The sequence below is a fragment of the Carica papaya genome, chromosome 1 (genome assembly GCF_054855325.1).
Source record: "Carica papaya isolate Zhongbai chromosome 1, ASM5485532v1, whole genome shotgun sequence".
NCBI classification, from domain to species: Eukaryota; Viridiplantae; Streptophyta; class Magnoliopsida; order Brassicales; family Caricaceae; genus Carica; species Carica papaya.
Genome location: NC_142309.1, coordinates 8,928,670 through 8,950,447, shown reverse-complemented (window position 1 = coordinate 8,950,447; position 21,778 = coordinate 8,928,670). Strand labels below are relative to the sequence as shown.

At 35.7% G+C, this 21,778-nt stretch overlaps 2 protein-coding genes across 2 annotated transcripts in view; both read left to right on the top strand.

Annotated features, from left to right (window-relative positions):
- The first annotated feature begins 5,619 nt into the window (after nucleotides 1-5,619).
- The window catches only part of EMB2757 (Transducin/WD40 repeat-like superfamily protein), a 48,516-nt gene continuing 32,357 nt past the window's right edge, over nucleotides 5,620-21,778 (top strand). The window contains exons 1-8 of the mRNA XM_088218371.1: nucleotides 5,620-5,864; nucleotides 12,584-12,702; nucleotides 12,808-12,870; nucleotides 12,945-13,016; nucleotides 13,160-13,216; nucleotides 13,423-13,625; nucleotides 19,308-19,366; nucleotides 19,463-19,556. Coding sequence (XP_088074497.1) covers nucleotides 12,587-12,702; nucleotides 12,808-12,870; nucleotides 12,945-13,016; nucleotides 13,160-13,216; nucleotides 13,423-13,625; nucleotides 19,308-19,366; nucleotides 19,463-19,556 — 664 coding nt within the window. The 5' untranslated portion in view covers nucleotides 5,620-5,864; nucleotides 12,584-12,586. The remainder of the gene's footprint in view (nucleotides 5,865-12,583; nucleotides 12,703-12,807; nucleotides 12,871-12,944; nucleotides 13,017-13,159; nucleotides 13,217-13,422; nucleotides 13,626-19,307; nucleotides 19,367-19,462; nucleotides 19,557-21,778) is intronic.
- LOC148269161 (uncharacterized) lies at nucleotides 7,364-9,370 on the top strand. The gene is made up of 2 exons (XM_088223271.1): nucleotides 7,364-7,573; nucleotides 8,807-9,370. The coding sequence occupies exons 1-2, from the start codon at nucleotides 7,364-7,366 to the stop codon at nucleotides 9,368-9,370; spliced, it is 774 nt and encodes a 257-aa protein (XP_088079397.1).

Here is a 21,778-nt window from a genome sequence, read left to right as displayed (position 1 = left end):
AAATTAAATTTTATTTAAAAATTTTAGATAGGTAACTTTTATAAATATTGTCATTTTAGTTTTATTTTTATATCTAAAAATTCTATTAGATAAATATTATATCTATTATTACTTTAATTTTATTTTTATATTTAAAATTTTTCAATAGATATATCTAAAAAAAATTTATAATGGGCATGTTTCTATTACCTAAGTCCATTTGTCTTTAGTGAGAAAATAGTTGCAAGTTTTTGGTGGAGTCAATTAATGAATTAAAGGAAATATATTCACTTCGCGAGAGTTTCCTTTATTAGTACAGACATGGAAGTGGATTAAATTATAGAGATTTCAGTTGTTTTAATAAAACTACGCTCGTAAAGTAAGTCTATAAATTATTCTTTGATCATTTTTTCTCTTTTTACTATAATACTTAAAATAAAATAATACCCAAATGATGATGTCTTGTCTTTATGAAAAGGATTTAAGACAAACTATAATTGAAAAAGTATCGTACCTGAAAAAGATCTCCTTATCCATAGATTTAAATAACTAGTTAAAAATGATTAGTATATTAAGATTTGGAAAGATGAATAACCTTTCTCATAACTTCCAATGGGAGTTTGGATACCTTAACCTCATAATCTTATTGTTTAGTGAGTCTCTTATTTATCTCTTTATTGTATGGTTGTATGGAATACTAGGCTTATAAAGTAAGTTTTTTATTATGTTGATGTAATAAAGATATTGAGTATACCCGTAAGCTTTTTAGGATCTCCAAATAAGCTTATATGGTATTTGGAACATAATGGAGTCAACTCTATCAAATATGACTTATAGACAATAATATTCTATTGAAACAGGTTCCACTTTCACCAGCACATTACTTAATTGGAATAAGATTTAGTATGCTATAACGTTGCTTGGGGTAAAACATCTTACATGAATGTTGGTTCGAGACATTTTAATAGTGAAAAGTCAATGAGTTATATAATAATAATTTTAGACTCGATATGCCCTATATATGGGGAAGTTGAGGAAAAGATTGATCATGTCTTTCAATTATGCACATATCTAAGAAGGTTCGAAAATATTTCCCTCATAAGCTTCACATAAATAATCATGTAGACTTTTACTCATAGTATAAGGCCAATTCATCGACATTTACACATCATTCTTATGCTTGATTTTTATATGCACTGTGGCATACACGGTGGAGCCTTAACCAATGGGTTCATTATCAACGTTGGGTGTCTCATTTCTTTTGATTCAAAAGCTTTAATTGAACATACATGAGTTAGAACTGACACATAGGCTTGAGTTATGTCAAAATAAAGATGATGGAAATAGTTTTACTGTAGTTTCATATTGAGCTCCGCTATTGGAAAATAAATTTAAACTTAATTGTGGTGGTTCTCTAGGAAACTTTGAATGAATTTAACTTAGTGATATATAAACATGTTTTAGAATATTTGCATTTACAGGAATGAGGTGATTACTATCGACAAGATCAATTGATGTGGCTAGAGCATTGACATGATGTTATGCGTATAACTGACTTATTAGTTCTACATTTTAACATATTTGTAGAAGGTGACTACCAAAGAGTTCAAAGAGTTGTCTCCCTGCTTAATTCACCTATACTCTTATCTTTATATCAGGTTGCTAATTAATAATTTTATAATTTTATCTCAATTATGTAATATTGCTTCGATTTTTGGGATTTTTAAGAATTGTAATTTGGTACCTCATGCATTAGTAAACAAAGTTCTTTCCAACCTAGGCAATCATTTATATATTCAGAACCACCTGATTTTGTGGTTCGTCTTTTGCTATAGGATTTGGTTTATCATCTTTAATTGAATGAATTTCTTCATTTTTCATTCCAAATTTTATTTTCATTATGTATACATTATACGTGCATTCATATTTGAAAATTATGCATTTTATTTTTATTTCGAGCATTTTTTATTGTATTTTTTTAAAAATAAAATGATATTTTAAAGTTCAACTAACAATAAAATTAACTTTAAAAAATAATTTTTAATTATATTAAAATAATTTTTATGTGCACAATAATATAAATTACTTAATTTCAACTAAAGATAAAGATTGAAATGAGTGACCTGCTAATCCGTGCCAACTCGTTAAAACTCATAGTTAACATGGTATGAGTAAAATTTTATAAATCCAAATTATATATTGGACATGTATAAATTTAATATTTACTTGCTTTATACCACTATCGCTATATGTAACTAATAAATTTTTAATTTTAGTTAAATTAATTAGATTTTGATAAAAATGTTTAATGTTAAATATTTATAATCTTATTTTATATTTATTATTAAACATTATATTTAAATTTTATATTCAAATTGTTTGAAAGTTATATAAGATGTCTTTTTAAAAAAAAATTTAAAATTAAATAAATAAAATGGGTAATGAGTAAAAAATTTTACCTGCACGGTGGATAGCTGATAAAGAATTTTCTGTCCCCTTTGAATATGCAGTAATTAAGAATTTATATTTTTATTAGTGTAGCAAATTAAAATAGAACGGGAGGCATGCGCGCAAAGTGAGTGAGAGAGACGGGAAGGAGGAGAAGTGAGTGAGGTTCAGGGTTTCGAAGAAGAAAAGGGGAAATAGAGAAGTCGAAACAGAAGGGGAGAAGGGGAAGCAAAAAAGTCTTGGGCTTGAGAAAGAAGAACAAGTAGCGAGGCCGAAAGTGAGGAAATGTAACACCTAATTATTATTTTATTATTATTTTTATGTTATTTTATTTTATTTCTATATAAATATAAATATGTGTTAATTGAATTGAATTGAATTTAATTTAATTTATTTTGATTAAATAAAAATAATAGTAATAATAATAATAAAAAGGGTAAAAAAATAATTGAGAATTCAATTGAAAATAATTTTGGGAAAAATGGGTGAAAATTTAGGTTATTGGGATATTTTTGAAAGAAAAATTAGAAAACAGGGGTAAAAATATAATTTAGAAAAGTTACGCCACATCAGCTGCCCAGTCAGCAGCCCCAACCAACCAAGACGCACCAGGTGGTAGAGACGTTGACGCGGGAGGCCACGCGGGGGGAGCCACGTGGGCGATACGCGTATGCGCGATCGAATGACTGAGATCCATTCCCGCGCGCACGGACAACCCAGATCAAAACGTGCACGGACGACCCAGATTGCATCGAGCACGGACAGCCCAGATTGAATCGCGCATGGATAGCCCAGATTGAATCGCGATGAACGGTCCAGATCAAAAGCGAATGTGTATAAATAACCCCATTCGCACCCAAACCCTAACCCTAACCGCCAGAGCCCCTCACCGGAGAAGACAGCCCAACCGCTGGGGAGCCAACTGCCGCCACCCGCCGCCGCACCAAAGCAATTTCTGGCCGCCAAACGAGGTAAAAATTCTACCATTTTCTCAGAATTTGATTCCAAACCCACCCACGGTCAAATCGGAGTGAAAAAATCGGCCGATTGGTTGAAAAACGCCGCTGAAGTTTAGCGGCGTCGCCGCGGGTTGCTTCAGTTTTTGCCTCCGACGAGTCCCTTCCTGATTCCCGTTCGATGTGATTTTTTCACCGTTGTGATACCGTTTCCTCCTCTACAGGTTGACCGGAGCAAAACACCCAACCGCAACGTAAGTCGAAGGAGCCGCCACACCGAAGAGCCCCATCGCTGGTGAGTTTCGGTTTTTACGTTTTTTCGGTCCACCGAGGGTCCTAAGTATATTTTCTCATTGGAACCGATGCAAGTTTGGTTGAATTCAGCCAAAAATAGCCAACCCGAGACGGATCGCTGCCATGGGCGGCGGCGGCGTCGCCGGAGCATGGCTGAGCCGCCGTGCCAGAATTCTGAAATTGGCCAAGTAGGCCCTAAGTCTGATTTTTGGGTTATTTGGGACATGTGTAGGTACCGTAAGCGCGTTTCAGTTTCCGAGAAAAAATTCAGGGAACACAGGGACCACCCGTAGGCGTAGTAACAATCTAGTTTTCAGCGTCAAATCAAGTAAGAACCCCTCACCCTATTTTCTATCATAGATGTGAAGTTTGAATAAATGATAATACTGTATTTTGTACAAATTAAATAATTATGTATAATTAACTAAGGTTACTAATGGAGTTCGAACCAGACATTATTCTCTGTCGATTCCTGCTTGATTTATTTTATAGTTTAAATGCATTATGGTATTTGGTTTATCTATTCTATAGTTTTAAATGTATGTCTTACTGTCTTATTTGACCACTGTGTAATTTTGAAATTTAAGATATGATTGTATTACCAGGTGCATATTTATTGTTTATGTGATTATGTTTAACTTGGTAACGGAGACTAAAGAAAAACAAATAAGGTGACAGTTTCACTAGATATCCTGAGAGATGGTGGACGGACCGGTTCATAGGGAACCCTACCGTGAACGTTGTCTCATACCAGATGAGGTATGGAGACTTGGTCATTTGGCGCTCATACCGGACGGGGTATGGGGACAGCCCGCTTCACTCTCATACCGGACGGAGTATGGGAACGACATTGGAATTAAGATTGTTAAGGAGAATGGTTCACGTGTAGCGGGGACACCCCTATGGATCCCCATGGATATTAGTAGGCTGGTAAAAATGAAAAACGGTGATAATCAGTTATTATTAATGAATACGGAATTATTATATATTTTGTGTTACTGATTATACATGAAATAGTGATTTGTATGATGTCATTGTCTTTATAGATTGTTTTCACAGGTTCTCCAAATATAAGAAAAATGGTAAATGGTTTTATTTTAAATAAATGTATTACTTTAAAATTTGTGCTTCGTTAGTTATTTTTTTGGTTTTCTACCAACCTTTACTTTTGTGATGGTGATATAGTGTGATATTCTTACTGGATTAGTGTAATTCATTCCTTAGAAAACACGATATGCGCTCCGGCTACACCTTCGTAACTCCAAAGACCTGGATTCGTTATAGTCCCTCCTGTAATACTCCAACTGCCCCATGAATTAGTTATTCCTAAACGAGTCATGAAGGGTATAATGAACATACCTTATCTCCACATTGGATCAAGAACGGGGTCAGAGGGATCAAAAACTGCTAATTCGTATAGAGTCATAGAACCGGCCCAACCAAAGAAAAACACATTTTCATTTAAGAAAGATTTAAGAAGGTTTCAAAAAATAGGATTTGTTGAATAGGTTTTTCACTTTAATAGATGTTCTTTGGAATTTGCATTATCCTTTTTTAGATGATTAAAAAGTAGCAGAGATTCAAAGAGGTTTTCACTTCTTTTTTATTTTTCTTTTTTTTGAGTTTTCCTATGAAAAAATCGATCTTTTATTCCTAAGCCAAAAAAGCCAGGAAAGATGTGTCAAATCACACAACCATATAAGTAAGTTTAACTATTTCAGATTAGGAGGACTTGGTTTCCGAAATTGATCCACAAAAAGACGGCGAGTAGATGTTAGATGGTTTATAATTTCTTTTATTTTTGTTATTTATCGTATTTATTTTATAGAACTTATTCCGTGATATTATTTAGTATTTTTAAGTTATTGTATAAGGTATGTTAACTTTAATAAAAATGTATTTTCTTTTAAATTTTTGAAACTATTAGAGGAAAAATCAGGAGCGAATAGAGAAGCAGAGGAAAAAAAGGGCAAAAAGACGACAAGAAATTAAGAACTAGCGAGAAAAAAAGGGGAAGAAAGAGAGAAACCGAGCACGCATAGGCGGAAGGGCGGGCTTAAGTTCTTTCCTCTATTTCTGGAGAATTAAGAAAGAAACAGGGAAGACAACTTGAGGAAAGCAAAGAAGAGACAGGGACAACCCGAGGGAGAAGATTGTAGAAGAAGGAGATTCGGCTTGGGAGGAAAGGTATACCTAAACTTTCCTTTTCTGTTAATTCCAATTTGGAACTGCGGAGAGATTATAAGGCTTTGATTTGCCCTGCTTTAACTCAGTTGTCGCGCATTTATCATTCTATGAACTGTGAAATGTAATTTTTTTTTAAATATTGTACGTCACTAGAATGCAAAATCTGTTTGGGCAAATACATGGTTCGTAGTTATTAATGGATTGGACAGCATGTAAATGTTTTGGTGCCACGACTGAAATCAGTTCAGCTGTTTATCATTGTGAAAGCCTCAGGAAAATATATGTTCTTTATCAGAATTTTGCAATGAATGATACTAAACCGTGGATTCAGGGTTCACGAGTGAAGGATAACATTTTATCTGCATAAAAATGAAAGGACTAGGATATTAAATGATGGTCTTGGTTACTAATCCTTATTTCGCGAAAATATTAAAAGAAAATCTCATAGACAGGTTGCCCTCTCTCCATTTCTACCTCAATATATAAGCCTAAAAAGGGCTGTTCGAGGCATGTTTTACCCATGTAAAATCCCTTTTTATGCCTGGATGCATGAGTGTCTTTTCCGGTTCTAGTCTGATGGGGGTAAATTGAACGAATGAAATGTATGGTTTTTGACAGTTAGTTGCTTTTTGAGGAATCTAAATTGAAGAGTTTGCATGTTGTTTGGGTATTAAAAGGGGATAATTTTGTTGTTCTTTTGTCTTGGATGAAAGATGTATTTGCTTAGATATTGCACTGTTAGGCTTCTGTGCCAGATCTGTTGAAGCTGTTACATGCGATTATACAAAAATAGAGAAAATTTCAAAACATGGGGTTATTTTTAGGAGTAAGATTTCATTCTAAGCCATTTAATTATTTTCTTTAGGACCTCAAGCTCTGGGTTCCCTTTTGTTTTGATCATTAATTTCTCGTTTTAGCTTAGAAGTTCGTAAACCATAATTAATTATTCTACACTGCAAGGTGGGTGTCTGACACCTTCTTTCCTTATAATATTTTAACTTAAGAATTTTAGTTTGAGATCAATGTACCTTTTGGCGTTTGATTCCATACATAGTGGAATTAGTTGTGACTCCTTGTATTTTAAAATAAATATTTGTTTGGGTTTTGCCTCATGCCACTCTTGTTGTTACCAATACTATCTTTGAACTGAATGAATGACAATTCTTAAGAATTAACTAAAATATTGAAAGCCAGGTTTCCGAGCATATATGCCATTGCTTGTGATAGGGATATCTTGGGGGAGAAGGTGTATGGGAATGGTGAAGGGGGGAGAGTTTGAAATGTGCAGGTTAAAAGAAATTTGAAGGATTGGAAAGTGGGAGAATATTGAAACATGCTTCTCTGTTTGGCTGACATGAAGCTGATAGATAGTAGTGACATTAGAATATGGAAACTGGATAAGCAAAAGGGCTTCTCGGTAAAGTCTTACTATAATCATTTATGTAAAAAAAGAGAGAGACGGGCTGAGCTAGATTTGGAGATCAAAACCTCCTTCGAGAATGTCTTTATTTGCTCGGGAAGCTTTTAAAGAAAGTATCCTGACTATTGATATGCTGAGGAGGAGAGTCAACACTTTGGTAAATAGATGCTATTTGTGTAAAGCTGATGAGGAATCTTGCAATTATATTTTACTCAATTGTCTGGCTGTGTACAACATTTGGGCCACTGTGTATGGGCTCATGGGAATGAATTGGGTTACAGCGGGCACCGTAAGTAAGGAGCTGTGGGCTTGGATTAGCATATGCAAAAGGAGAAAACATTTATTTTTAGTTTCGCTTACCATTTTTTGTGTAGTGTGGAAAGAAAGAAATGCAAGAGTTTTTGATAGTATTGAAACTGATTTTGTAAAAATTAGAGATAGATGGATTAACATTTTTGGTTTTATTTTGTTGCATCATGACATTAGAGATTGGGAACATGTTGGGATGGCCATAGACCACTTAATTGATATGTAATTATCTTCTATACGGGCAGTATCCCCTTGGTACCTATGTCTATAATAATATACTTTTCTTTTATTTAAAAAAAAAAGAATTTAAAGATCTAGTATATTGTTGACTCAAATAATTCTGAAATCCAATATACTCGACCATTCTCTTTGTGACAACCAAATAACAAAAATATTAAAATTCAAAACTAATTAGGAAAAGATTCAAGTTTCTGGATCGTGAAACTCAAAATGTCTTGTGTTTAATTATTATTTGCTACATAGCTGAAATAATTTTAAAGTTATAAGATTATTGGTTTATTACATAACTATTACAAAAGAATTTCCTAACCCTAAAAACTTTCCCTTTAGATTATTCTCATTCGCATCAATTTTTCTGTCTAAAATGAATACTGTAAACCATTAGACAGTTTCATTCTTCAAGAAGAGAAGGAAGAAACCCATTTTAATTTGAATGTAATTGCCAATAGTTTTCATTGTGTTCTAGTGAGGACTTAGGAGACCTAATTGATATCCTAGTTGGATTATAAATACTTGTTGGTGAATTTGTTGTACAAGCTCTGCCAAATTCCTCCGTTCAACATGGTCCTCCATTCTAACGAGAGGTCGGGGGAGGGAACTACTATTACAGAAATAGAGGAGTTTAGGGAGGGGGTGGATAACTCAACCTGGTGAATCTTCCTTTATTGGGTGGGAGATAGACATGGTCTAATTCGAGGGAGCAGCCTTCATAGTTAAAGAATTGACCGATTTTTTATCTCTAACGATTTGTTAATGCAGCTTGCAAAATTAAGTCAGAAAGTGTTAAACAAATTCATTTCGGACCATTTTCCCATATGCCTAACTCCATAAGGTATTATATGGGGGCCCAAACCTTTTTGGTTAGATAATAAGTGGCTGAGGGTGGATGGTTTCAAAGAATTGGTGACTAATGCTTGGCAGCAGTCCAGAGTGAAGGTTACTGCCAGTTTTCAGCTTGTTCATAAATCAAAAGGCGTTGAAAAATAAGATTAAAGAATGGACCAGATGTGAGGAGGGCAAAATAGAGAGGATAATCAGTGACAATTTGAAGGAACTTGAGCTGCTGCACTTGAAAGAAATGGAGGGGAACTTTGGGGAGAGAGATAGGGAGAGGAAGGAGTATATTAAAAAAGTTTTAGCCGCAAACCTGCAGTTGAAAGCTATCTCGTGGAGACAAAAAGTTAAGAAAAAGTGGTTGACTGATGGTGATAGAAATACAAGATACTTCCATAGTATGACAAATTATAGAAGAAAAAATAACTATGTAGAAGAATTAAGGGTGAATGGGGAGGCTGTGAGAGGTAATGAAGCTATGAGGGAAAATGTTAGATTGTTTTTTCAGCACCTATATAGTAAAGATCGTAGTAGCAGATTGAAATTTGATGACCTTCATTTTAAACAGCTTAGTGAAGAGAGCAGGGTTGGGCTGGAGATTTCTTTCTCTGAAGAGGAGGTCCGGGGGTGTCTTGATGTGTGTAGCAGAGACAAAGCTCCGGGTCTTGATGGATTTAATATGAAGTTTTTCCAAGTTTTTTGATATGTCATTAAGAAAGATGTCATGGCAGTGGTCAACGATTTCCATAGATCAGGATCTTTTCTACAATTTATCAATACTTCTTTTTTGATGATTATCCCCAAGGTGGTTGATGCGAAGGACATTAAAGATTTCAGACCTATAAGTCCTGTGGATGGTATTTATAAGTTGATTTTCAAGATTTTAGCGAAGTGCATGACTAGTGTTCTTGGCGAAGTGATTGGGGAGAATCAAAACACATTCGTGGAGGGTAGGTAAATTCTTGATGCAGTTATGATTGCTAATGAGGTGGTGGATGAAATGGTAGGACAAAAAAAAGAAGGAATTATTTGCAAAATCGACATGGAGAAAGCTTATGACTGGGTTTGTTGGGATTTTGTGGATTACATGTTAATGAGATTGGGGTTTGGGGGTAGATGGAGGAAATGGATTAGATATTGCATCACTACTATTTCTTTTGCTGTTATGGTGAATGGCGGACAATTGTCATTCTTTACAGCTTCAAGAAAGCTTAGGCAAGGGGTCCCATCTCCCCTCTTTTATTCCTTACAGTGATGGAGGCTTTTAGTAGGTTGATGGATCGGGCGGGGGAACTTGAGTTGGTGTGGGGTATTTCGGTGGGGAAGGGGGTTGATAAGGTGAGAGTTTCCCATTTATTCTTTGCTGATGATGCTCTGGTTTTGGGTGAACCTGATGTTAATGCTTTATTGTATTTGAGATGTATATTACTCTGTTTTCAAATGGTTTTGGGACTGAAAATTAATATGAGAAAGACAGAATTGGTGAGAATTGGGAGTAGAGGGGATGAAAGGAGGCTAGCAGGTATTGGGCTGCAAGAGCACCACTTTACCAATCAAGTATCTTGGGATTCCGTTGGACGCTAAATATAAAAATGTTAATACTTAGGAGCCTGTGGTGGATCTTTTGAAAAGAGATTGGTGGGGTGGAAAATGGTGTTTTTATCTAAAGGGGGTGGACTCACTTTGATTAAGAGCACCTTTGCAAACCTACTTATTTATTATGTTTCTATATTAACTATCCAACTAATATCGCGGATAAACTTGAGAAGATTCAATGTCGATTTCTTTGGGGTGATGATGTGAGTGATAGAAAATACCACTTAGTTAAGTGGAAAGATGTGAAGAGGCCCATTAGAGAAGGGGGGTTAGGGATAAGATCTATTAGAGAGATGAACACTGCTCTCCAAGGAAAATGACTTTGGAGGTTTTCTATAGAGGAGCGGTTGTGGAAGCAAGTTATTAGGGCGAGATGGGGCGATTGGGAGGGGGAGAGTGGGAGGAGGGGTAAGTTCAGACAGATTGGGATGGGGTTATGGAAAAAAATCAGGGATGGAAGCAACACTTTTGAGAAATGTTTAGGCTGGCAGGTTGGTAATGGAGAGGATATTCAATTCTGGTTGGATGAATGGGCTGGAGAGTTCAAACTAAAAGAGAAATTTCCAAGAATTTTCTCTGTGGCCAGCGACAAGGAGGTGAGGGTGAAGGAAGCCTATGAGGTTGGTGGGGTGGAGGGGGGGATTGGGAAGTGGAGGAGTATGTAGAGATGTTGCTGTGTTTATCTAATATTAATATTGCTAAGAATAAGGATGAAAGAATTTGGAAGTTAGACAAAAAGAGGGGCTTCTCTATTAAATCATATTATGAATTTATTACTAAGAGAGAGAACAACAACAACTATTCAGCTCCTTTCATATGAATATGGAAATCTAAAGCACCACCCAGAATCGTATTTTTTGCTTGGGAAGCGGTTAAAGAGAGGATTTTAACAATTGACATGCTTAGAAGAAGAGGGAATTTGCTGATTAACAGGTGCTTCTTATGCAAAGCCAATGAGGAGACCTGTTACCACTTGTTATTGGGCTGCCCTGTCACTTACAGCATTTGATCTTCTGTTCTGAGGCTTATTGGGGTGGATTGAGGTATGGCGGGTAGTGTAAGTAATGAACTTTGGGCTTGGGAGGGTTTGTGTAAAGAAAAGGGGAGATATTTATTGCTTATTTCACTTACTAGTTTTTGGGTGATTTTGAAAAAAAGAAATGCTAAAGCTTTTGAGGGGGTAGAGACTAACTTTGGTAACATTAGGGATAGATGGATATACATTTTTGGATCTATCTTGTTGGCTCATGATATTAAAGACCTAAATGATATGGGTGCGGTAATCGACCAATTGATAGATTTGTAACTATTTTGTATATGCACGGTACCCCATTGGTAACTCATGCATAATAATACTTCACTTTATTTCAAAAAAAAAGCTCTGTTAAATTCCTCTTCGCTAGGATAATCAGCTGAGAGAGGAGATTGAATCAGGTTGACTGTATGGGAGTAGCTAGACAAACGTGCAGGGGAGCGGCTAGACAAAAGTTCAACGGAGCGGCCTATGCTGTGTGGACAGAACCTGGAGATGCGGATGGAGGAATGTAGATGGGTCTGAGGTGCGGCTGAGCTGCTGGATGATGAAGATCGATTTTTGTGGTTGGTTGCTGTTCTGTGGTGGCCAGCTGTTTGGTGACGGAGGGTCCTGCAATAAAGGCTGTCTTCTTAGAGTTTTTTATTTTAGCAACGAAAGCCGTGTAGGATTTGTTAAAAGAGTATAGGATTTCTTAACCTAAAGTTCTGATACCATATTAATAATGGTTTGAATGTATTTTATTGAATATCACAACCCTATATATACAGATTTTATTGATAGAAAAGAAGATAAAAAATTAATTATATATGGTGTGTTTTACCCTTATATCCTTTAACCTAATTTATATAATACACTTTCTTTAACATCATTAAATCTTGTTTGAAATTTGATTATGGTAAAGATAAAGGTCATCTTGAATGATTGAAGAGAGTAACTAGAAATTTACAGATATGAGAAAAATACTATTACCTATCACAAGGATGTTATAGATTACAACAAAAATGGCAATTAGGAACTTTAACAAAAGAAGTAGGTTTAGATAAATATGAATCTGTCCTAATCCACCAATTTGTGGAATTGAATATTTGGGAAGGTTGAGGGGTTATAAGTGATTTGGCAAATTCCTGGCAAATTCCTTACTTATCTCATTAACTCCTTTAAAAACTATTAAATAGGATTCCTATCAACTCTGTCTTCTTTTAACTGAAAAAACAAACAGCTTTAGGGCCTTTAAAAAATAATTAGTTTCATTTAGCTAAATTTTAAATTTCTACTTCTATTCAGCTGATGCGTGGAGAAATGGGCAAGAGACCACCTCCGGATCCCATAGCGGTATTAAGAGGTCATCGCGCTTCTGTTATGGATGTGTGTTTTCATCCATCTAGGCCTTTAGCATTCACAGGGTAAATGATTAACTTGCTATTGCATTTTGTTATTTATATCTTCATTATGCCTTATTGTTATTATTATTTTTAAATTTCTGTTTAAGTGTAAGGTTTCTTTTGCAGTTCAACAGATGGTGAGCTGCGGATTTGGGATACAATTCAACACCGTACACTTACTTCTGCATGGTTGTTATTTAAACACAGCAACCTACCTCTTAATGATTTTGAATTATGCTTTGATGACTGCCTGCTGGTCATAGGGTCCATAGTGCAGCACATGGGGTTATAGCAGTGGCAAGTAGTCTTTCAATTGGAAACAACAAGGTTGTAAGGTGAGTTTTATTTTTCTTTCATGATTTTAGTGGTTTATACACAGAGGACAAATTCTTTTTTATTCACAGGTCAAATGTTTAATAATATGCACATCTGATGGAAATCAAAGTCTCTATGTAAATTATTATTTTGATTTACATAGCCAGGGTAGGGATGGAACCATAAAATGCTGGGACATTGGAGATGGAGCTTTCTCCAGGTGTGTAATAATTTTTTCTTGCTTCTCCACTAACTGTCTATGAATATGACGACCAGCAAGATATTATTGGTCAATTTAGGAAATGTAGTTTTGAAAGCATTTACAAACCTTAGTAGCTTAGCACGTACGTAATCTCATCATTAAAAAATGTATAGAATGTCCTTTTGGTTTGCTCTTGACTTTTAAACTGTTGCTTTTGCATTTAGGGACCCTTTACTCACAATCAAGACAGATGCATATCACTTCTGCAAACTTTCTTTGGTCAAAAGGCCTGTTGCTAGTATAGAGAAAGATGGAGTCAGAAATTGTTATAATTGGGACAGTAACCAAACTGATGATGCTGAACAACTGGAGGCTAGTGAAATAGCGGCAAAAGGAAGATCAACAGAGTGTTCTGACCCACCACGAGGTTTGTTTCAATTCATATTTCAAACCAAATAGTTTGCGTAGTTGTGGCATTTTCTTTGCATAGGTCTATAGATAAATGGTTATTCCACCTTATCGTTTCATTCTGATGGAAGTTTATTATGGTCCTGGGTTGGGGATCCGATCACTAGTTTATTAACCTAAATGCTGTCTAAAAAGTGAGAGCATGTTAGTTTTATTTACGGACCTTAATGACCTTGTTATGGGCTTTGGCTCGTCAGAGAGAACCCTCAATTTCTAGGGAAGCACTCTAATTCCTAGTAAGAGACTAATACAAGCTAATATAAAATTCTAAGCTAAAGGTAGTTCAAAAGTCTATGCCAAAGAGCAATCTTTCTTTTTTGACTGACCAAAAATTGTAGGAAGAAGCTAAAGCTACATCTGTTGTTTGTTTTTTGTGGGTTTTGCAACGCCAAGCTGGTAAATTAGTTTGCCTTGACATTCATGGATGTGACATTAGCCCCTTTTTTCAAAAGGAACTTGTCTTCAAGCACCAAATGCAAATATCGCTACAGCAAATTGGAGAACTCTTTCTATGAAGCACCTAATAGAAAGGAATCTCTCAGTTAATTGGAATTGCACATTTACTTGCACAGAATCATTGGTCAAGTACTACTTGAGGAACATGGATAATTTTCCCAAATGGTTTGGTGGTAAGGTCGATTTCACCTGCTTAGCCCCATCAAACTTTTTTAAGCAAGGCACATGATAGAGTATATGAATAATAGCTACTATGGACAAGTTCGACTTGTGAGCTACCTCTCCAGTTATTTTTGGATGGAAGAAGGACGACATAACTCGGTCGTGAGCTTTTTAGGTCCCTAGCATCTAATGATAGTTGGCGAAGGGGGTCTGAGCACTTGGTTCTTCACATTGTATTTGACCCTGCAGTGGTGATTTTTATAAGAGAATTTCACAGCAGTTTGTGCTTGTAGTAAATGGGCCTGGAGTTCTGTAGGAATAACTTAAAACTTTGTTGCCCTTGGGCAGTAAGAGAGCAACGAAGGAGGTCATCATACTCTACCTTGAAAGAAGTGGTGTTTTAGCAATACTCTATCTGTGAAAGCCAATGCAACTAACGCTTTGGACGATTGTCACAAGTATTGTTTCAACATTGGGATTACTACATCTGTTTGACTATCCAATTGAGGATGGTATGCCTAATTAAAAGACATTTTAGTGCTAGACAATCTGAAAGGTCCCTGCCAAAAATGTTTTTGTGAAGGGGAAAAATCGACCACTTAAACTGGATGTTGACTGTCCATGCAATTTAGTTACTATGTAAAAGAACAGAGGGCAACATTTATAACAGTATAGGAATGAGATAATGGTAGAAGTTGATTACATTAAGGGAACTCGTCCATCATCATAAAAAGTATCATTATGTCATGGGTGGTAGGAAGATCGTCAATTTTGTTGGTTGCGACAATCTTGTTGGTTGTAGATGTTGGCCTTTTGTTGCCAGAAAATTTGCAGAATTGTCATTTGAGACGTTTCCAATAAAAATCTCATCCAACCCACTCGAGTGTCTTTTTTACACTTATGGCAGTGTTATGCTATGCTGAAATTATAGCAGGAACAAGAGGGGAGTAAGGTGACAACTATACCCGATTCTTGTAAAAGATCTGCCCCTCCCAATGGGACCAGGAATCCACTTTCCTCCTTTATTGATTTTATTCCCTAGGTCCTACAACTCCTGTGAGGATTGGATTTCTTCTTTGATGGAATTGAAAATCAAGTTGAGGCATAGAGATCGCGACAAGGTTATCTTCAAATTTTTGTGAGAGAGCAGATGTCACTTTATTTTCTCATCAGGTCCATACTATACTGTAACCTCAAAACCTATCAACGTAGTGCAGACCAGACCTTGTTTTAATAGATATTTGAGGCTAAAGTGGTCTACGAGCACAATCAAGAAGCACCCCCCAAAGGTAAGGATGCTAAGCACGACAACTATGTCTAGGAAAAAGGCACTGGACTTCTTGATAAATAAGCCATGTATTTAAAATTGTGAAGACAATTTGCAAGTGATAGAGATGCTTGTCCATGAACTCCTATAAATAAGGATGTGATAAAATACTTGAACGAACTTATGTAGGCATTTGGAAATTGAATTCGTCAAGGTTTGAAAGGTTGTTGGCCCATTTATCAAGCAAAATGGCATGACAAAGAACTAACACTGATCGTGGTGCATCCTGAATGGTGGTGTCCTTAACATTGCTAGGGTGTATTCATATATGATGATATATGAAATGTAGTGAAAAAGAAAGCTTCATAGAGCTCATCAAGAAATTAAAAGGTGACAGGTCTGGGAAACTTTTCCATTATAGCTTTTGTTCTTTAGAGCTCTATAGTGGACTCAAGTCCTCCAAGAACCATTTGCTTTTACCAAGCATATTGAAGAAGAAAAAGGAGATTGGATTATCAAATAAAACCTTGTTGAAGCATTTCAATGCATTATCTCTTAAATTCATTCTTTTTAGGTTTGTTAACAATATGGCTGTGCCACAATTGGTTCAATCCCTTCTTCTAGGTTGATTCTGTGAACATGTTTGTGAGCTGGCACAACCTAGCGGGAGATTCAAATGGATCCAAAGTCAGCAACAATTCTTTGAAGCTCAGATGCCTTATCGTCTCCACAGAAGTGATTGTTAATTAGGATAACTTGTGAGTTTGGGTACCTTGCAAATTAATCAAAAGGTCATCCTGCAGGAGGGATAGCCATAATTATGAGAAGTGCCAGTTTATTGGATCTACTGTTCACAACCAAGTGGTCGCTAAAACAGCTTAAAATCCACTTTATAAATAGGTCTAGATGGAAGTGATAGTTTCCTAATATTAGAGGAACTTGACAGCACACCCTTGGGTTGGTTTCTCTCTCCATTTGTAACTAAAACCTGGAATTTTCTCAATATTCTTCAATGCTTGATAATTTGGAGACAAATGCTTTATCCACAAAAACAATGGTTTTCAATAAGAACTAGTAAGGGTATACACTTCATTGAGGCTTTGACTTTCATTGTTTGGGTAGTAGGTGCCCTTGTAGTGGCATGAATATAGATTTTGTAGCTCAAAAAGTTTTTTATCAACATCACCCTGTGGTCCCTTTGCTAGTTCTAAGTGGAATAATTTCTTGCAATTTTGCCTCAATACATAGGGTGCATTGCAGATAAAGTCTATCTTTATTGTTCTCTTTTCTCCATCTCTACACAATTGAATCTCCTAGTAAATTGTGACTTAGCAGGTAACGAGGAACCAACCTGACTAGTTGTATTCTGCTCCAGATGCAATGTATCTCCTCTATATCATAAAGTCATGCAAACACATTGTTGTAGTGAGCCAGATAGAGCAATGTAGTTCTACCTCCACAGCCATGTTCTTGCAATTTGCTGATAAAAATTTCAATTTCATTTTTGAGATGAAGGGAAAGCTTGCATAACGAACTACTCAAAATTCTTTGGTACTACTCCATAGTGCTGTTTGATATAATTTGACCAACTCACCCAGTTTTTCGGCACGTAGTTGATTTGAAATGCAGATTGCAGTGAGCTTTGAAATCTTCCCATGAGATTCCGATTTGTTGGATTTTAATTTCAAGAACCATAATTCGGTGTCCCCTCCAAGTGTAAGAGAGCAGCCCTACTTTTGCTTCTTTTATCACAACAATTTAGCTAGCTAAGTGGATCAACTTATCATTGCAACATTGGAAAAGTAGCTTGCCAAATGAGTTCTTTCACAATTCACCTCTTGTTTTGGCAATAGTTGACCTTGCTCCTGATGTCACTATTTCCATATCCCTCGGCTGTCAAGCGCTTCTTGGAGTGACCCTAGATTTGCATTGTCAACTCTCTCACTCTCTCCTCAAATCTGGCTTCTTGATGCTTCCTCTTAGTATGCCAGCGATCCTCTTGGTATAGTTTGAGGAAGGTGTGGACTATTGCTGGAATGCCTTAGGATATCCCATGATCTCCTGTCTTAATAGCAAGTTGTCATGGTCCTTATGATCCCATATTTCTTAACCACAAAACCTTGCTAAAGTGAGAAGCTTGTTTGTTTAATTACAGCCTTGATGATATGTTTTTGGGCTCATGCTTCCTTCCGATTCAGTCATGCCCATGATCCTCTTGGTATAGTTTGAGGAAGGTGTGAACTATTGCTGAAATGCCATAGGATCTCATATGATTACTTGCTCTGGTACCAAGTTGTCATGGTCCTTTATGATCCTGTGTCAACCACAAAATCTTGCTATAAATGAGAAGCTTGTTTGTATGGCCCTGACGACCTATGCTTAGGGCAAATTAGAGATAGCTCTTGATCTCTAAAGAAATGCTAAGCTTTTGGTGGTAATTACCATATGATTTGTTCATTCTTTGGCGTGCTTATTTAGGAAGCTACAACAACTTACTTTCCACTTTACTAGGATGTAATTTAGATAATTTCTTAGACCAAATCAAATACAATCTAATTTGAGCCAAAGATGATAAAAAAGTCTAAGCCTAATAGAATTTTATTCTTACTTCTGACTAATCAAGAGTTCTAGAAGAAGCTGAAGTTGCTTCTGTTGTCTGTTTCTTGTGGGTTCTGTGGGAATACACCAGATAGGTTAGTCTTTGTTTAATAAGATAATCCAAAAGCCTATGCGAAAGAGAGTTCTATCTTTTTTTTCTTTTTTGAAATAAAATTGAAAATGTTATTCACAAAGATACTAAGGGGGTACCACCCGTATACAAAATAGTTACATATCTATCAAGGGATCCATGATTAATCCAATGCCTTCTCAATCATGTACATCATGACCTAAAAAGATAGACCAAAAAATATGAGAGAGTTCTATCTTTTACTTCTGACTAACCTAAGAGTTTCAGTAAGAAGCTGAAGTTGCTCCCATTTGCTGTTTCTCTTGGGTCATGCAGCAAGACACAAGACATGTAAACCAGTGAATCTTTGCATTTTGGGGCATAACAAATCCCAAGTTTTTCATTTTCTTGCCTCTTAAGTGCCTCCTTGGTCTAGTTTCTGCTTCTGGTTTTTGCTGTTAGTAAGCAGAAGCTTGATCTAACACTAAAAAAACAAAAGTAATTTTGGATAAAAACAGAAGCTGCTGAGCTGAAATGAAATTAGAAGCTGGAAAAAAGATGCATTTGAGAAATCTTTTGTGCTGCAGAAGGAAAATAATAGTCTCAATGAGTATATTTTATATCTTTATGTTTTATTGTTTAATAAATTTAGTATTTTTAAACTAAAACTATGCTTTTAGTTCATGATTAAATAATTTTATATTGTATTATAAATTATTTAAATAATAATTGTTTAAAATTAAATTATAATAATTTTAAATTGATATTTACATTGAATAAAGTAAATACAGTAATTAAATTAAAATAAGTATTTAAAATAATTTAAATCATGAAAATAATTTTTAGAAAAATAATATTATCTAAATAATTGTAATAGTTAACTTTTTATTGTTATATATTTTTATTACTTCAACATTTATTTAACTTAATTAACTAAATTTAATATCATATCTTATAGTAAAAGTTCCATCACAAAAAAAAAAAAAAATTTTATATTGAGAGCACTTTTATGTTGATTACCTGTGTATTCTAAATTCTTGCGTTATGCTCCAAGTTTACGTTGAGGATTAATGTCTTCACAATCACAGAAGAAATGCATGGTGGAGGAGCTAAATATGTGGCTGTGGCAGGGCAACAGTCTTCTCAGGTGAATATGCAAAACATGAAATTTTCTCTGAGTTAATTTTCCGTAGTTTTTTGGATGCCTGACTACGTGTTATTTCTGTGTTTTACTTTGCAAAAGGTTGAAATTTGGGATCTTAATACTGGAGATAGGTGTGCACGTTTGCCTCAAAGCAGTGAAGGAAGCTCCCTGAGTGTTTCTACGAAGGAGAGAGGTTTGTTTATTATGTTAGTCAGCTAGATTGATCTTCATCTTGTGTCATGACCATAACGGGATTATGATTGGCACTAGAGTATGGGAGGTTTAAGATTACCTACATTTACAGGTATCATATTACATGCATGCCTACAGGCAATAATGAATAAGTCACCCACCAAATTCATAATTGGCCATACCATACAAAGGGAACTGCTCAGCCTGTCATTAAATAGAAACGTAGAAGACATCGATATCTGCAAATCATCTTGTCCTAGTCAGAGAGAAGTTTGCCTACAAGACTGACTACAGCATCATATGGTCATATAAGGGAGATTTTCACACTCACTTGTCACGAACCTTAGTCATGGACATTTATTTGAGCAAGAAGCTAGAACAACAGAAGAATAGGTTTGAAAATTTTTTTAAGAACAGAAGAAAGAATTCAGGAAGTAGAGATAGAGATAACAGCAGAATATTGAAGAAATTTCAGTGGAGAGAGAAGAGAGAAGAAGACAGAATTGAGAGCAAAAGTAAATGCTGGTTCCATTCAAGGATTTCTTTGTTTACAAGATGCATATTTGTAATCTGGATTTCCTTCTCTTTTATATCAATAGCTTCTCCAATCCCATAACCAATATAACAAAAGATTACAATTAATCTCTAACTAATTTCCACTAATTATAACAACCCAACTAATTGTTTTTAGCAAATCTTGACCACTATTAAGTTTGGATCATGACATTGCCCTCCCCATAAAGGCATCCTCGTCTTCAAGGATGAAATTAGTAACTCATAGTTACTCAAGTCTTCAATTACCCCATAGTCAATGCTGTCATTTGAACAAATATTACCATAAAGAGGAGTTGCATATTCTAGTGCCAAACAATCCGTTCCCATGAAAGAAATTTGAAGTTGAATATGATGTGTGAAAAAATCTTCAAAGAGTGTAGCTAGACTAGTTTGGATAGACCAAAATATTGATTGAAAGTGTGCCCATCTCCATCATGTGCCAACATAATGAATTTTCCTTTAATTGTCATTAGCTGCCAACAAGCCACTCGGTTGGTGGAATTTTTTTTTTAAACCTAGTGCATAATCATTTAGAATCTTCTCCCTATTCCAATATAACTTTTCATGATATGATTTCAAGTTTTTATCATCTCCCTCTTTGGTTGTGTCTGATAATAACTCTTCACAATCTCTATCTTTTTGCTTTGTTAGAATATTACAAAATATATTATGGAAGATTTTTATGTAATTATTAGTTGATTTTCTAATATGAATAGGGTGATTTATATTTGCATATATAGATCAATTTTTTATTTATATATTCTCGTAACCTTATGTAATGAAATACAAGAATTATTTAGTATTTTTCACCTCTACCCGTTTACATGGTATCAGAGTTAGGGTTAGTGTTAGGGTTTTAGATGTCAAATTACATGAGATCAAATAAGGGTTGAACAATCTATTCTCGGTGTCGGAGGAAGTCCACTACCGTCCTCCGACTAGTTTAAATCGTGGTCGGCACGGTGGTGCACGCAGAAGAGGTGGAGGAAGCCTTTTCTCTCTTTTTTGGGTCTTCACATGTCGGGTGTGCCGGAGGAGGCCGTTTCGCGTGTGTCGCTTCGGCCAGAAGTCAGAATCCGGAGAGAAGCTTAGCCGGCCTGGTCTGAGCAAGAAACCAGAAGATTGGAGCGAAGAAAGTCGAGGCGGAGCAGATCGTGCGACAACAAGCTTTTTTCGATTTTCCGGCGCGATTTGAGATGATTTTTCGAGCTCCATTCTAGATTTGGGTGTCATTTGGGTTCTGTGGTGATTTCTGACCGAAGGGAGGTATTTTGGTGATTTCCGGTGGCAGTGCGTGAACTCCGACGGCAGTGTGTGCGGTGACGCAGAATCTCCAGTGGTGCCAGTATGGTTCTCTTAGTTTCTGTGTGTAAAGAGATATTCTGTTTTATCAAAATTTCTAGTTTATTTGCAGGGTTCTTTGGGTATCTCTGAATGTTGTATTTTGGATATTCTGAGCGACATTTTTTGTAATTCCTGAATTGAAATAGATAATAATACTTTCTGTTATTACTGTCGTAAATAATGACATATAAAGTGGCACTGTAAAAAATTACAAAATCGCAATCGGAGGACATCGACCGCTAATATTGTTGCAACTACTGCTAATTCATCTTTTGAGAGAACTGTTATGATTTCAGCTGATGAGTATACTAAATTCACTCAGTA